Here is a 16,077-nt window from a genome sequence, read left to right as displayed (position 1 = left end):
AGGGGCTGCAAAGGTACTCTTCAACGGGACTTCGTGACATTTTGGAAATTGGGGGCATGAGAGAGAGTGAGAAATTGAGGATAATATTTAGGTTGTGGATCTACATGACTGGGAGGATGGAAGGGAAATCTGAAAGAAAAGGGTTTAGGGGAAAAGATATTGAGTTCAGTTTTGGACATGTTAAGTACAATATGTCTGTGAGACATACAGTTTGAGATGTCCATTAAGCAATTAAAGGTGCAAGTCTGAGGGTTAGGAGAGAAGTTGTGGCTGTATAAGTAGATTTGAGAATCATTAGCATAGAGATTGAGTCCATGGGAGCTGATGAGATTACCAGAGGAAATAGTATAGAGGGAAAAGAGGGCTCAGGACAGAGTCCTGTGGGACACCCACTCAGTTACTTGGTGTAAATGGTATAAAAATCCAGAAAGAAGACTAAGAAGGAGTGGTCAGACAGGTAGGAGGAGAACCAGAATAGTCTTATGGAAATCTAGGGAGAACAAAGTATGAAGAAGAAGTTGATTAATGGTGCCAAAGACTGCTGCAGAGAAGGTGCTGCAGAAAGATGAAAATTGAGAAAAGGTCACTAGATTTGGCAGTTAAGAGATAGGGGATAACTTTGGAAAAAGTTGTTTCAGTTGGTGACAACAAGGCTAGAAGCCAGACTATAGAGAGTTAAGAAGAGAATGAGAGGAAAGGAAGTAGAGGCACCAATTGTTAAAGTCCTCACAATGTTTAGCCATAAAAGGGAGGAATGATATAGTATTGACAGATCAAGGGAAGGTTTTTTTGAGAATGAGGGAGACATTTAAGCAGTAGAAAAGCATCCAGTAGACAGGGGGCAGCAGTTTAAGATGAATGAGAGAGAGTGCGCATAGTTAGAGGAAGCAATCTGCTGGAGAAGACAGGATGGAATGTGCATGTAGAGGAGTTTGCCTTGGCAAAGAGAAGCACCACTTCTTTATTTGAAACAGGAATGAAGAAGGAGATCTGACGGAAAGCATCTGAGCGATGAGATGGGGAGGAAGGGTAAAAGAGAACTCTGGGCAACTGGAGTCCATTTTTTTCAGTGAAATGAAATACTTTAAGAGGGTGAGGAGAGGGGAGGGTATGGGAAGTTTGAAAACAAAAAAATTTGGAAAAACTGCTGTTTGAATGGGATAGTGAATTAATTAGGGATCTATAAAAGGCTTGCTTTGCTTCAGTGAGGGCTCAGCTGAGATTATGTAATAAATGTAAATTTGTAGTGGACCCAGTCAGCACAATTTTATAATCTTCTCTAATGTCTTTCAGCAGTGTGAGAATAGGAGCAAAGGCCACATAAGAGGGCAAGAAACTCAAGACAAGCTAGTATAGAATTAATTGATTCACCAAAAGGGCATGATCATGAGAGGCTAACCATTGTAGGAGGGAAAGAACTGAGGGCCAAAAGATTGGAATTCCCAATGGGGGTGAAAAATAGGGTTTGGGGTTGTAAGGCAGGCAGAGGGAGAGATGGAATAACAATAGATTGTGATCACAAAAGAGAATTATATTAGCCTTTATGTCTGGGATGGTGCCATACCCATCAATAGACAGTGATTATACTTGGTAACGATCTCTGTAAATCACTTCGGATTTAAATCCACTGAACTACCTTTGTCAGAGTATTAGATTTTTTATTTATACTGATCTGAGCACAGATTGAATTGTTGATCTAAGGAAAAGCATCTCATTTCCTTTTTTAATTGGGTTTTGATGTTCATTTAGATCTTTGATTTATTTGGTTCTGTGATAAATAATAATAGTTAACATTTATATATCACCTTAAGGTTTGCAAAGTGCTTGTAATCTTCATAACAGTCCTGTAAAGTAGATGCTGTAGTTATCTCAGAATTACAGATGAGAAAACTGAGACTGCAAGAAGTTGATGGACTTGTTGAAGGTCGCACAACTAGTAAGTGACTAAGGCAGGATTTGAACTCAAGTCTTGCAGACTCTTAAGTCCAGTGATCTGTCCTCTGTGCCATAATAATGGGCATAATGACAGGGCGCCTGCCAACACGTTATCTTGGTGTTAATATCCAAATATAGACTTATGCCAGAAACAAATATGCCTACTAGAGGACTCAGACTAGTCCTTTTATGTTTCATTATACCTGTTTTTTAATTATAGGAATGTGATTTTTGGCAGATTTTAGAAAAATCCCACTTTCTACTGTGGTGTGAATTCTACCCCACCTAAAGGGCAGTATTTCAGGACTGTGATGCAATGTGGGATGACTTTTCCAAACTCTTGCTGGTTTTTTGGATGTCTTTTCAAGATTTCCTTGCCAAAAAATAACTGCTAGTGTTGTTCTTGCAGCCCAGTAGTTCCATTTGTTAGCCTGGGAGCATCCAGACTTTGCCTTTGCTCCATAAAATAAGAATGTTGGAAAACCTGCTTTATGATACTTTCCCTACCTCATGCCAGAAAATTAGAATATTTCTATGCCCATTAGGAAGTTACCTGATCCTAAATCATAAAGATAGTAGATACTATTAACCACTTGTGTATATTGGCCTAAGAAAAGACACCTAAGTAACCCATCTGTCATGCCTATTTTTTGATCATCTGAACTTAAGAATCTTCTCCAAAATGGACAGTAGCATAGTGTTATGTTAAAAGCCCCAGGTTAGAGTCAAGTACACAGTACTAGTCCTGACTTTGCCATTAATTTATGGTGTGGTTTTAGTCAATTCATTTAACCTTCCTTAAACATTCAGTATCCTCATCTGTAAACTATTCTGTGGATAGGGATAGGAATAACATTACCCATCCTACTAATGTCATAAGAACATCTTGAGGATAAAAATTTTATTATTATGAAATTATTAATTATTTTGAAAAGGAAGCCCTGATTTTCTATAGCTACCACATTAGTCCAACCCCTCATTGCCTCACCTACACAGTTGCAGTAACTTCTTGTCTCAAGTCTCCCCTCAAGTTCATCCTTCAAATGGTTGTCACAGTGATGCTCCTAAAGCACCAGTATGGAATGTGTCACTTCACTGTTCAAAAAGCTACGTTGCCTCTAGGATAAACTCTAACTTCCAATTTTTGTCGATTTAAGTCCTTCCTAGTCTGACTCCTAACTACCTTTCCCAGATGATTACACATTACTTGTTCCTTGTACAACACACCCCATCTCCATGCCTTTATATATACCTTCCACCTGACTAGATGTTCAGAATATCATGTCATTTCACCCAAATGAATTTTAGCTCCCCAGGGCAAGGGTTGTTGCATTTTTGTTTTTGTATTCCTAGCATCCAGTGTAATGCCTGACACAGAATAAGCATTTAATACTTTTTGATTGATAGTCATTAAGTCCAACATGGCATCATCAGGAATAGATCATGCCAGTCTAATTTCTTTTCTTTTCTTTTTTTTTGGACAGTGCTACTGTGGTAATAGAGCAGAGTGATACCACAGATTTAATCTGCTTATCTTTAGGCAAAGTATTTGATGGAATGTCTAATACCATTCTTCTGGACAATGTGCAGAGACTTGAGCTAAATGGTAATACAGTTACATGAATTCAGAGCAAGCTTTAGTTTAGATACAAAAATTAAATCATTGATGGTTCCATGTTAGCCTGGAAGCAAAGCTCCAGGGATCTGTGTTGTTCCTCGTGTTGTTTATGATTTTTATCAGTGATTTGGATAAAAGCAGAGATGACATGCTTTTCAAACATAGAGATAAAGCAAAACTTAGAAAAATAATTAATACACTGAATGCTGGTATCCGGTTTCAAAAAGATCTTAGAAGCTTAGAAAATTGGTAAATTTTAATTTGGTAAAAAAATAGCAATTTTAAAGAAATATATTTATTTTTTAAAAATTACTACTTATTATAAATTTTAAACATTTTTGGAGTTTCAGATTCTCTGTCCTTCCCTTTTTCCACGCATAGAGAAGGCAAGTAGTTCATGCAAATCATAATTCCAAATTAGCCATATTGTTAAAAAAAAAAAAAGCAAGAAACAAAGAAAATGACAAAACTACTCTTCAATCTTGATTCAGTTCATCAGTCTCTTTCTGGAGGTGGATAGCATTTTCCAACTTGAGTCCTTTGGAATTATCTTGGATCATTGCATTGATCAGAGTAGCTAAGTATTTCACAATTGATCATTGTTACAATATTGCTGTTATGTACATTGTTCTCCTGGTTCTGCTCACTTCACTTTGTGTCATTTCATATCAGTCTTCTCAAATTTGTCTGAAACCACCCCCTTATTTTTTATAGCACAATCGTTCTCCATCACAATCATATATCACAACTTGTTCAGCTATTCCCTAATTGATGAGGATGCCCTCAATTTCCAATTCTTTGCCACCACAAAAAGAGCTACTATAACTGTTCTCATACATATAAGTCCTTTTCCTTCTTCTTTGATCTCTTTTTGGACACAGATCTAGTAGTGATATTGCAGCATCAGAGGGTATGCATAGTTTTATAGCCCTTTGGCTGTAGTTCCAAATTGTTCTCCAGAATAGTTGAACCAATTCACAACTCTACCAACAGTCTATTAGTGACCCTACTTTTTCATTTGTCATTTCTTATAGATGTGAGGTGGTACTTCAGAATTGTTTTAATTAGCATTTCTCTAATTAATAGTGATTTAGAACATTTTTACATGACTATACATAGCTTTGATTTCTTCTGAAAACTGCCTGTTCATATCCTTTAACCATTTATCAACTGGGGAATGATTCAGACATCAAAAGTATTTGGTACTGGTAAAACATACAAGGAAAATAAAACAAAAACTTGGAAGTAGATCAGTGGGACAGGCCAGATAAGCAGAAGACAGGTCATCCATATCAAATTAAATTACCTATCAAAAGACTTCTTTTCTTAATTAAAAAAAGACCTACTAGAAAAACTGGAAAATAGTTTGGCAAAAATGTAGTTAAATCAGTGTCTTCTGTGATATTGCTCAGAAACCTCAAAATGGATACATGGCCTGAATTTAAAGGTTGTGCCATAAAAAATTGTAGTCAAGTATTTTTCACGACTGTGGCTACTTTTCTTAAATAAGTGGTAGAAGAAATCATAAGAAAAGAGAGAAATATGTTTACATAAATGTAATAAGCTTTTGAAGAAATAAAATTAATGAAGATAGAATCAGAAAAGAATTAGTAATATGGTCAAAATAGTTATCAAATACCTATAAAAGCCTAACATATATGATATATATTCAATTGACACAAATAAACAGCACTAAGAGAATCATTCCTCAGTAGATGAGTGGTTGAACGACAAGAAGTTTTCATAAGAATTACAAATTTTAAATAACCACATGTAAATATGGTCCAAATCAATAATGCTAAAAAAAAGGGGGGGGGGCGAGGAGGGAGGGTTTAAAACAACTTTCCACATCATTCAATTCAAATTGGCAATGATGAAAAAAGAGGGGAATAGTAATTTTGGAGGGATTATGACACAACAGGCATCCTGATGTTCTACTGGTAGAGATTTCAAATGGTCCAACCACTCTCAGTGCTAATGTCAGTCATTCAAGAAAAGAGAATAATTTGCCAGTGCCTTTGACTCAGCAATTTCACTACTGGTTATATAATCCAAGGAAGTCTTACACAGAAACAAAAGTCCAATGTATACCAATATATTCAAAGCAGTGCTCAAAGAGCCAAAAATAGATTAGTTGCCCAAATATTGGGAATGACTGAAAAAGCTGTGATATATTCATGTAATGAGATATTATTGTACTATTAGAAGTAATAAATAGGAATTCAAGTAACATAGGAATATTTGTGAACTAATACAGGGCAAAACAAGCAAAACCAGGGGGAAAATACGCAATGACCACAATGATATAAATAAAAAGATTACCAAATGAAAATTGAAACTCTGAGTAATTGAAAAACCAGTGAAAAGTCTAGGGGAGTAGATAGTGAAACCTCTCACCTCACATCAAAGAGGCAGAAGACTAACAGGACAGAACGTTGTGCACTTTTTTAGATGTAACCACTGAATGGAAGGTTTTTTCTTTACTTTCTTTTTCACAAGGGAAAGCTTCAGTCTGTGTGAGGGAGGGCTTGAAATAGCAGTATTGCAAAGATAAATGGAATCAATAAAGTTATTTTAGAGGGTATAAGCACAACCAAAATATAAAAATGATTGTAATAATGTATAGGTTGAAAGAGTGTCTACAAATTGGCTTTATAAATCCAGAAGATGAATTTAAGACATGCAAGTTTTCAATATTAGTTATCATTACATATAAAATTAATGTCTTAGTTATTAAGTTATTAATAGCAGATAACATTCTTATTTTTGACTTAGACTATAATTTTTCTTTACATTCATTTAGTTTTTTCTGTACAAATGGACTTATTCTTAAGTGGTTTTTTTTTTCCTGTGTCTTTCCCTTTCTCACATTTTTGGGTTGTCTTTAGGGAGCCACAATAAAGAAGGACGAGCATACTGGAGCAATCGTTGTGGCTAGAATTATGAGAGGAGGAGCTGCAGATAGAAGTGGTAAGATTTCATATAAGTGAAACTAAGATAAAGTATATTGTTTAGGTGTGGCATTTACATGATGTATCTGTTTTATCAGTGTAGATAATCAAGGAAATGACAAATGAAATGTGAAAATGGTTTATGAATCATTTTAAACCAGATACCAGTGTCATTTTTTTCCCTTCCTTATTCCTAAACTGTTTATAAATAAAGGATGGTCAGTCTTCAGAATTCTTAAAGATCTTTCTTTGTGAAATCATCACAAGTATGTAAGGCAGAGAGCATTGCTACTTAGGAATCAAATCTTGAGACTGCCTCTGATCTCTCTAACTTTGTTTAAGGCATTTGAACTCTGTGGGTCTGTTTTCTGTCTCTAAGATGGTAGTGCTATACAACATGCTCTGACATTCTCTAATTCTTTAAATATTTTGATGTTTCTGGAAATTAGTTGGTTTTTTTTTTGTTTTTTGTTTTTTTACAAAATCAGATATCTGAAGAGAACAATCTCTTTAAATCCTTTAAGAGAGGGAGGGAGAAAATTAAAACGACCTTTTACTTGACTTAAGGCCAAGGTGTAATTTTTATTATTTCTGCTACTGCCTCTTTTTCTGGTCTGGTCTTCTGATATTTTGGCAACTGTATTATTTATTTATTTTATTTATTTTAAAGCATTCTTTTCTTTTTAAATTTGGAGTTCCAGATTCTTTCCCTCCCCCCCATCTCCCGCCCACTAAAAAGGCAAACAATAGATTATCAATTGCATATGTGTGGAATCATACAAAACATATTTCCATATTAATTAGCCATATCACAAAAAAAATGAAGCGAGAAAATTGTACTTCAATTTATGTTCAAAGTACATCAGTTCTCTCTCTGGAGGTGAGCAGCATCATGTGTCCTTTGAAATTGCCTTGGATCATTGTATTGATTAGAGTAGCCAAGTCTTTCACAGTTGATCATCATTACAAAATTGCTATTACTATGCACAATGATCTTGTGTTTCTGCTCATGTCATTTTGTATCAGTTTATATAGTTTTTGCCATGTTTTTCTGAAAGCACCCCGTTATTGTTTCTTATAGCACAATAGTAGTACTCCATCACTATTATGTGCCACAACTTGTATAGCCATTCCCCATTTGATGAGCATCCCCTCCATTTCCAATTCTTTGTCACCACAAAAAGAGCTGCTGTAACTTACTTTTGTATAGTTTGGTCCTTTTTATTTTCTTTACTCTTTGGGGTACAAATCTTCTAATAGCATTAGTAGATCAAAAGATACACACAGTTTTATAGCCCTTTGAGTATGGTTCCAAATTATTCTCCAAAATGGTTGGACCACTTGACCTAGAGTTTTTTAATATAACTGTTTTTTTCCTTATTCCCTCCAGCATTTGTCATTTCTGATAGGAGTGAGGTGGTACTTCAGAGTTGTTTTCATTTGCCTTTCTCTAATCAGTAGTAATTTAGAGCATTTTTTCATAAGACTACAGATAGATTTGATTTCTTCTTCTGAAAACTGCCTTTTCATATCCTTTGATTACTTATCAATTTGGTAATGTCTCCTCTATTTTTATAAATTTGACTTCATTCCCTTTATGTTGGAGAAATGAGGCCTTTATCCAAGAAACCTGTAAAAATTTTTTATGTTACTCCACTGTCTATGGTCCCTATTAGCAACATGTAGTTTTCCTGCTTATCTCTTTTAATTGGGTCTGTTTTTGCTTTTGCTTTGTCAGAGATCATGATCATGATTGCCTTCTTCTGTGTTTTTTACTTCAGCTGAAACACACTAGGTTCTGTTCTAGTCCTTTATTTTAACTCTATGTGTACCTTTCAGTTTCAAGTGTTTCTCTTGTATACACCATATTGTTAGATTATGGTTTCTAATCCATTCTACTGAGATCATCCCATTCATATTCAAATTCATAATTATTTTCTTATCTTCTTCTGATTATCCTTCTCTCTTTTTATCCTATCCCTCCTCAAAAATCTGTTTTGCCTTTGATCACTGCCTCCCTCAATCCACTCTCTTTTTTCTTTTCCCTCCCAATCTCTTATCTCTTACTCCCCTATTTCCCTGCTGGGTAAGATAGATTTCTGTATCCAACTTAGTGCATACGTGTATATGTATATGCCTGTACACACACACATATGTATGTATGTATGTATGCACAAATATACATATGCATGTGTATATCTGTATATATGTGTATAGGTTTGTATACACATATCTGTATATCTGTATGTGAGTGTACATGCGTATTTTTCCCTCTTTGAACAATTCTCATCAGAGTGAGGTTCAAATATTACCTGCCACCACCCCTGTCTATGTCTCTTACTCCATTTTCCCTATTCTTCCTCTCTCTTCCCCCTTCTCCCAGTACATCTCTCTCACCCATCCTTTTTTGGGGAATAGAGAGAGACAGATGAAAGTAGAGGGAAGAAATCATCCCAACATAATCTACTAATACTTGTACTCTTTCTCTGTGTACACTCCTAATAATAATAAAGGTCTTTAGGAGTTACAAGTATCATTTTCCCATATATGAATGTAAATAATTTAACTTTATTGAGTGCCTAGTTATTATTCTTTTATGTTTACCTTTTTATGCTTCTCTTGCATCTTCCAGTTTGATTGTTAGATTTTCTATTCAGCTCTGTTCTTTTTATCAGGAATGCTTGGAAGTCCTCTGTTTCGTTAAACAGGTTTTTTTTTCCTCCCTGAAGGATTATACTCAGTTTTGCTGGGTGTGTGATTCTTGGTTGTAATCTTAGCTCCCATGTCTTCCAGAATGTCATATTTCAAATTCTTTACTCTTTTAAAATGGTAGCTCCTAAATCTTGTGTGATCCTGACTGTGGCTCCATGCCAGGCCTAGAGGCCTGAGGGCTACCCGAGTCTTACCTTACCTGTCCCAGGTCTTCGGTTGGCCAAACCGGATAAACGTATGAGAGAAGAGACTTTCCGGAGTCGAACAAGGGTTAGGCTTTATTCAGGGTCCTGGTTACATGTGCAGGGAGAACTCTTCCTTAGGAGGGAGAGAGAAGTCTCCCAAGGAGGCAAAGATCTTACAGTAAGAGAATGAAAGCAGAAGTGGAAGTAGGGAGAGAGGGGAGAGGGAAGAGCGAAGAGAGGAAAAGGGAAGAGGCGCCTTCTGTCCTGTAAGGGCCCCTCCCGCGCTAAGAGCACCTTCAGGCTTTCCTGACCCTACTTAAGCTCTCCTGCCACGTAGTTTGCACCTGAATACCGTGCCTGTTAGATAACAATAGGTGTGCCCAGATCCGGGTCAGTCTCGAGGGCGGGGATGCTCCTCCCATCACGTTTCTCACGGGAAGAGGCGGAAATACACGAGATAGCTTGGTCTCACTCCTCGATTCCCTGCTGTTTTCTGGGGGGCCTCATGAGAACTCTAAGATTTAGAAGTTCCCACCTTTACCCGCCCGAGACTGTCCACATGGAATTGAGCTTCCACCCCCAACAGCTCCATGATATTTGAATTGTTCATTTCTAGTTGCTTGAAATATTTTCTCCTTGATGTGGTAGTTCTGGAATTTGGCCGTAATATTCCTGGGAGTTTTCATTTTGAGATCTCTTTAAGGAGGTGATCAGTGGATTCCATTTCTGTTTTATCCTCTGGAACTAAGCTATTTTGACAGTTTTCCTAGATAGCTTCTTGAAAGATGGTGTCAAGGCTCTTTTTTGATCATGACTGTCAGATAGTTCAGTAATTCTTAAATTACCTCTCCTTCGTCTGTTTCAATGTCAGTTTTTTTTCTGATGAGATATTTCAAATTTTCCTCTTTTTTCATTCTTTTGATTTTGTTTTATTGTTTCTTGATGTCTTATGGAGTCATTAGCTTCCACTTGTCACATTCCAATTTTTAAGGAATTATTTTTTTCATTTGGCCTATTTTGCTTTGGAGGGAGTTCTTTTTTTCAATAAATTTTTGTGCTTCTTTTATAGTATTAAGCCAGTTCTATTTTTCAAGATACTATATTTTCTTTACTTTTCTTTGTGCCTCTTTTACCAAGCTATTGATTCCTCTTTTCATAATTTTTTTTTACCTTGCTCTCATTTCTTTTCCCAGTTCTTCCTCTGCCACTTTTATCTTAAAGAGATAAGTTTCCTCTTCTAGGAATTCTTCCTGGCCTTGGGTCCAATTAGCATTATTCTTATTAGCTTTGGTCATAGCTGTTTTCACGTAGTTGTCTTCTTTTACGATTATGTCTTGGGCTTCCTAACTATCATAGTAGCTTTTTATAGTCAAATTCTTTTTTATTGTTGTTTTTTCCTCATTTATCCAACCTATTCTTCACTTTGAACTTTATCTTAAAGTTGAGCTCTGCTCACTTGAGGTTGGGGAGGCACTGCCCCAAATTCCAGGCTTTTTTGTGCAGATGTTTTCAGAGTTATTCCTGGGAGTTAAAAGTTTTTGGTGCTTTCAAGGTGGTGTTATCCTGAGAGAGGTGTGATTATTGCTTGCCTGGCCTGTGCTCAGGCTTCCTGTTTCCCTATAGCTACAAGTATTAGTGCTTCTCTCTGCCCTGGAACTGTCACCCAGAGCTGTTTGTGAGCAGTAGAGTTGCTAATCAGCACCAGCTATACCTAGTACCAGCAAGGGTCCCCAGTAATCTCTTTTTGTTCAGTTGTTTTAACCTCCTCCCTTTCGCCCTCACCCCTCTTACTTTCCCTGGACAGAGAGCTCCCGAAGCTATTGCTGTTGTCAAGGTTACCTCCCCTGCTTCTGCAGTGTTCTGAGCCCATGTCCACCCCAATGTTAAATACCTCTCTTTGGACCTCCTAAGTTTTCTTAGGCTATAAAAATGTCTCCCTCTGACCTTTTATTGCATCTGCCACTCCAAAATTTGATTTGAATATTATGTTAAAGTTGTTTAGAGGGGAATATTGAGAGAGCTCAACTGGGTCCCAATCTATACTTCACCATCTTGGCCATGACCCCCCCCCCCCGTTCCCCCCAAGATATACCTTCTTTGAATCTAGTTTAGTAGGAATCTAATTTAGGAGGATTCTGATTGTTCCTTATCTATTTTACCTATACTTTTTATTATAACAAAATTGGTAATTTCTAGGTCTTATTCATGTTGGTGATGAACTCAGGGAAGTGAATGGGATTCCAGTAGAAGATAAGAGACCTGAGGAAATTATACAGATTTTGGTAAGTAGCAAAATTATTTTTAAATTGCAGTAGAAATTCATAGTGAATAGAGATGCCTTTTGATTGAAATTAGATTCACTTTATGTCTTAATACTGTGGTGTTATGTCAGCATATACCATAATTTGTGATTTTAGTTTTTATCTAAACCTGTGAAGAATCATTACAAGTTTCACGAAATCCAAACGCTTTTTCATTCATTATGAAAATTCTGTGAATCAAATGACCCTTTAAAGTTCTGTTATATAAATACTCTGAGGGAACTGTCCAATTTGTGGAGGTTTTTCCCTTTCTAGCTATGAAATCACTTTGGCTAAATCCTCACTATTGGCATTATGAACACTTTTAATTCAGTGAAATGTAGTCATGGAAATTAGGTAGATTTTTTATTATGAGAAATATAGCTGATGCTTGTCAATAAGCTTTTGTGGATTCTATTCAACTGTAGTGAACCTGCTTGATTTATAGGCTATTTTTGTATGCTTACAATAACTAGCTTTTATGTAACTTCTCTGTTCCATTCAATAATGCCAGATGTACTCAATGTTTTCCTACTTTCAATATTCACTGTCTCTTACATGTTGAGAATATTTTGTGGTTTATAAATATTTTAAGGATTAAAAAGTAGCCAGACGTAAATACTAGTTCACACATTGAACAGCAGAGGCACATGAGGTGATATGTTTAATAGGGTTTTTTTTTAACTTTTTTGAAATCTTTTATATCTTTTCTTGTTATAAGAGTTTTTATAGAAATGCTTTCCTCATTATAGCATAACCAAGTGTAAAGCCCCAAAATTATTATTAAATGTTGGATCTGTTTGTGTAATAATACCTCTCTTTCATTCTTCTTTTTTGTCAGGCTCAATCTCAGGGAGCAATCACATTTAAAATTATACCAAGCATCAAAGAGGATGTACCATCTAAAGAAGGCAAGGTAATCACTACTGATAACTGTTTTTTTCTTATTAACAGGAATATATTCCATATGGTGTGTTGCTTTATTTGAGTAACAAATCTGCTATGATTTGCTGATATTTTCCTTGTTTATTTTGTCTTTAATATCAGAGTAAGAACAGTGTGACTAGTGTAATGCATTTGATATTGATATTTATTTCAAATATTATTCATCTGAAATATTCTTCCTTTTACAGATGTATATGAAAGCCCTATTTGACTATGATCCTTATGAGGATAAAGCAATTCCATGTAAAGAAGCTGGACTTTCTTTCAAAAAGGGAGATATCCTTCAAATTATGAGCCAGGATGATGCAACCTGGTGGCAAGCCAAACATGAAGGTGATGCCAATCCTCGAGCAGGCTTGATCCCTTCAAAACCTTTCCAGGAAAGGTGAGCTACTGAGGGAACACTATTGTTTATTTATACTACGCCTATTGTGTTCTATGAAGTATATTATTTTGCTGTAGTCAGAACAACTTGTGAACTCATCAAAGTTTTTATTTAAGATGAGAAACCATTTCTAGAAACCATTTCTAGTTGCTTAATTTGGACACTTTTGACTGTGAAGCTTGCATTTCCTTAATCTGGTATCTGTATATAATGACTCAAAGTGATGTATTAGTTCTAATCCCTTTGAAAGTATACAGAAACATGTGGAAAAGATATTTTGTACATCATTATGAGAACTATAGTGACATACTAAGTAAAAGTAAATGCTTCAGCCTTTTTCTGCCCTATTCAGCAAAATTGTAATCTGGTTGCTTTCATTTCTCAACTTGAATAATTTCTTTTATTTTCATTGTTTATTATTAGTGGTTTGTTTTAAAAAATTCCATGTTCTGGTATTATTTTTATTAATCTGTGACCTATAGGAAAATGAATTGGGGTACTTCACGTGACAGCAGAATTGAGTGAGGAAGGAATCCTTTGAAGTCTTCCTAAATTGCCTTCCAAACAACCAGAAAACCGCCTCATATTTGGTCTAGGAGTAGGGAAGAAGCTTACCAGCCCCACAGGAAAGGTCTGTCTCACTAGGATGGGAGGGGAACAAGGTCCAAGAGCAAGAGGTCTGCAGCAGAACTTGGGGCAGTCCACCAGTGAGGCCCTGCCTTTCTACAAATCAGCAGACTTCTAGGCAAGTGAGCAGTCTGTGCAGCATAGCAGAGCCACACCTCCATCAAAAGCCACCAACCAGGCCTTGATGCACTGCGGATCAGTAGTGAAGCCCTTCTCCAAAACTGGCCAACAGTGAGACTCCTACCCTGGGGCCTACCAACTGAGTGACCCTGTTTCCGTAGCAACCTAACAGCAAGACCCCACCCTAGAAGCAGCCAAGAGTAAACCCCATGCCCCTGGAGAGATCAATAGGGAGGCCCCATACCCCAGTACAAGACAAAAGGGAAGTCTGCCCTCAGAGAAAGTAAACAGCTAAACCTTGAAGGCCAGTGAAAGCCAACAGTTAGACCCAGAGCCTCAGCATAAAAATCTTGGGACAGTGCAGGACCAGAGTCCAACTCTCACATAAAAACACCAAGTCAGCAAAAGTGTGTGTGTGTGTGTGTGTGTGTGTGTGTGTGTGTGTGTGTGTGTGTGTGTGTGTGTGTGTGGAGGGGGGATTGGGGGGAAAGTGGAAGAGGGGGAACGAGTAAAAAGCAAACAAAAAAGATCAAGGCATAAACTCAGAAGAGGACAATAGTTTCAAAGTGGCTATGTATGAAGACTCAGAGAAAAATGTAATTTGGTTTCAGATCCAAAAAGAATTCCTGGAAAAAACTTAAAAGGGATTTAAAAAAGCAAATTAGAGAAGTAAAAGAAAAACATGAGTAAGGAAATAAGAGTAACACAAGAGAATCATGAAAAAAGAGTCAATATCATGGAAAAATGTATACAAAAATTTACTGAGGAAAATAACTCCCTAAAAAGATAGAATTGGCTGAATGGAAAAGGAAGTACAAACGCTCACTGAAGAAAATAATTCTTAAAAATCATAATTGGAAAAGTAGAAACCAATGACTATGAGATATCAAGATATGATAATACTAAATTTAAGAAGCAAAAAAAAAAAGAAGAAAATGTGAAATTTGTCATTGGAAAAACATCTGACCTAGAAAATGGATCCTTGAGAGGTAATATAAGAATTTTTGGACTGCCTAAATGCCGTTATTTAAAAACAAACAAAAAAAGCCTTGGATAATTTAGAAATTATCAAAGAAAAATGCCCTGATATATTAGAACCAGAGGGCAGAATAGAAATTGAAGAATACACTGGTCACTGGTCGAAAGCATCCCCAAATGAAAACTCCAAAGAACATCATAGCCAATTTCAGAGATCAAGGAGAAAGTATTCAAGCAGCCAAAAAGAAACAATTCAAATATTGTGGAACAACAGTCAGGATTACACAGAAATTGACAGCTTCCACATTAAAGAACTGGAGGATTTGAAGTGTGATATACTAGAAGGCAAAGGAGTTAGGCTTACAGTCAAGAATCACCTAGCAAGCAAAATTGAATATAATCTTAAAGGGGGAAAAATGAATATTTAATGAAATAGAGGACTTTCAAGCATTTTTAAATAAAAAAAAACTCAGAAAAAATTGACCTCCAAGTACAAAACTCAAGGGCAGCATAGAAAGGTAAAAAAGAAACAAGAAAGAGAAAACATAAGAAACTCCCTCAACAAGATTAAACTATATGGCAAGATAATTGTAATTCATATCAACTTTATTACTATAAGAGCAATTAGAAGTAGTATATGGAGACAGAGTGTGGATATACAGTTACTTTGATGGAATAATATCCCAAAGAACAAAATAAAAAGGTGAGAAAGAAAATTGCACTGGAAGGAGGGGGTGAGATTGAATGGGGCAAACTATCCCACCTAAAAGAGGAATGAAAGAGCTATTATAATGGAGGGGAAGATGGGGGGAGAAAACAGGGGTAACAATTAAGATCTCAGACAAAGCAAAAGCAAAAACAGATTTAATTAAATGAGATAAAGAAGGAAACTATATTTTGCTGAAAGGTGTGTGTGTCCATCCTTCATTGCCAAAGAAGGAGTGAATGTGTTTATCTCTAGCCTCAAATAAATGAAGGAGGTTTGACTATGTAGTAGATACCTTGCCTGGGTAGCTAGGTGGTGCAGTGGATAGTGCACCAGTGCATGCGTCAGGAGGACCTGAGTTCCTGAAAGGTACCATACAGAAAGACATCATATCAGTAATAAACATATATGCACCAAACGATATAACATCTAAATTTTTGAAGAAATTGAATGAGTTACAGGAGGAAATAAATAATAAAACTGTGCTAGGATCTCAACTTCCATCTCTCAGAACTAGATAAATGTAACCAAAAATAAACAAGAAAAAATTGAAAGAGGTGAATAAAATTCTGGAAAAGTTAGATATGATAGCTCTCTGAAGAAAACTGAATGGGA

The 16,077-nt window shown here is 36.2% G+C and overlaps 1 protein-coding gene across 5 annotated transcripts in view; it reads left to right on the top strand.

Annotated features, from left to right (window-relative positions):
- Positions 1–16,077, top strand: part of MPP7 (MAGUK p55 scaffold protein 7) — a 287,051-nt gene that overhangs the window by 188,027 nt on the left and 82,947 nt on the right. For all 5 annotated transcript variants that reach the window (XM_072651829.1, XM_072651826.1, XM_072651828.1 and 2 more), the window contains 4 exons: positions 6,442–6,523; positions 11,598–11,683; positions 12,543–12,617; positions 12,835–13,031. In XM_072651829.1, the coding sequence (XP_072507930.1) occupies positions 6,442–6,523; positions 11,598–11,683; positions 12,543–12,617; positions 12,835–13,031 (440 nt within the window). The remainder of the gene's footprint in view (positions 1–6,441; positions 6,524–11,597; positions 11,684–12,542; positions 12,618–12,834; positions 13,032–16,077) is intronic.

Source organism: Notamacropus eugenii, chromosome 3, assembly GCF_028372415.1.
Source record: "Notamacropus eugenii isolate mMacEug1 chromosome 3, mMacEug1.pri_v2, whole genome shotgun sequence".
Taxonomy (NCBI): Eukaryota; Metazoa; Chordata; class Mammalia; order Diprotodontia; family Macropodidae; genus Notamacropus; species Notamacropus eugenii.
Note: the sequence above shows the minus strand (reverse complement) of the source record. Positions and strands in the feature narration are given on the sequence as shown.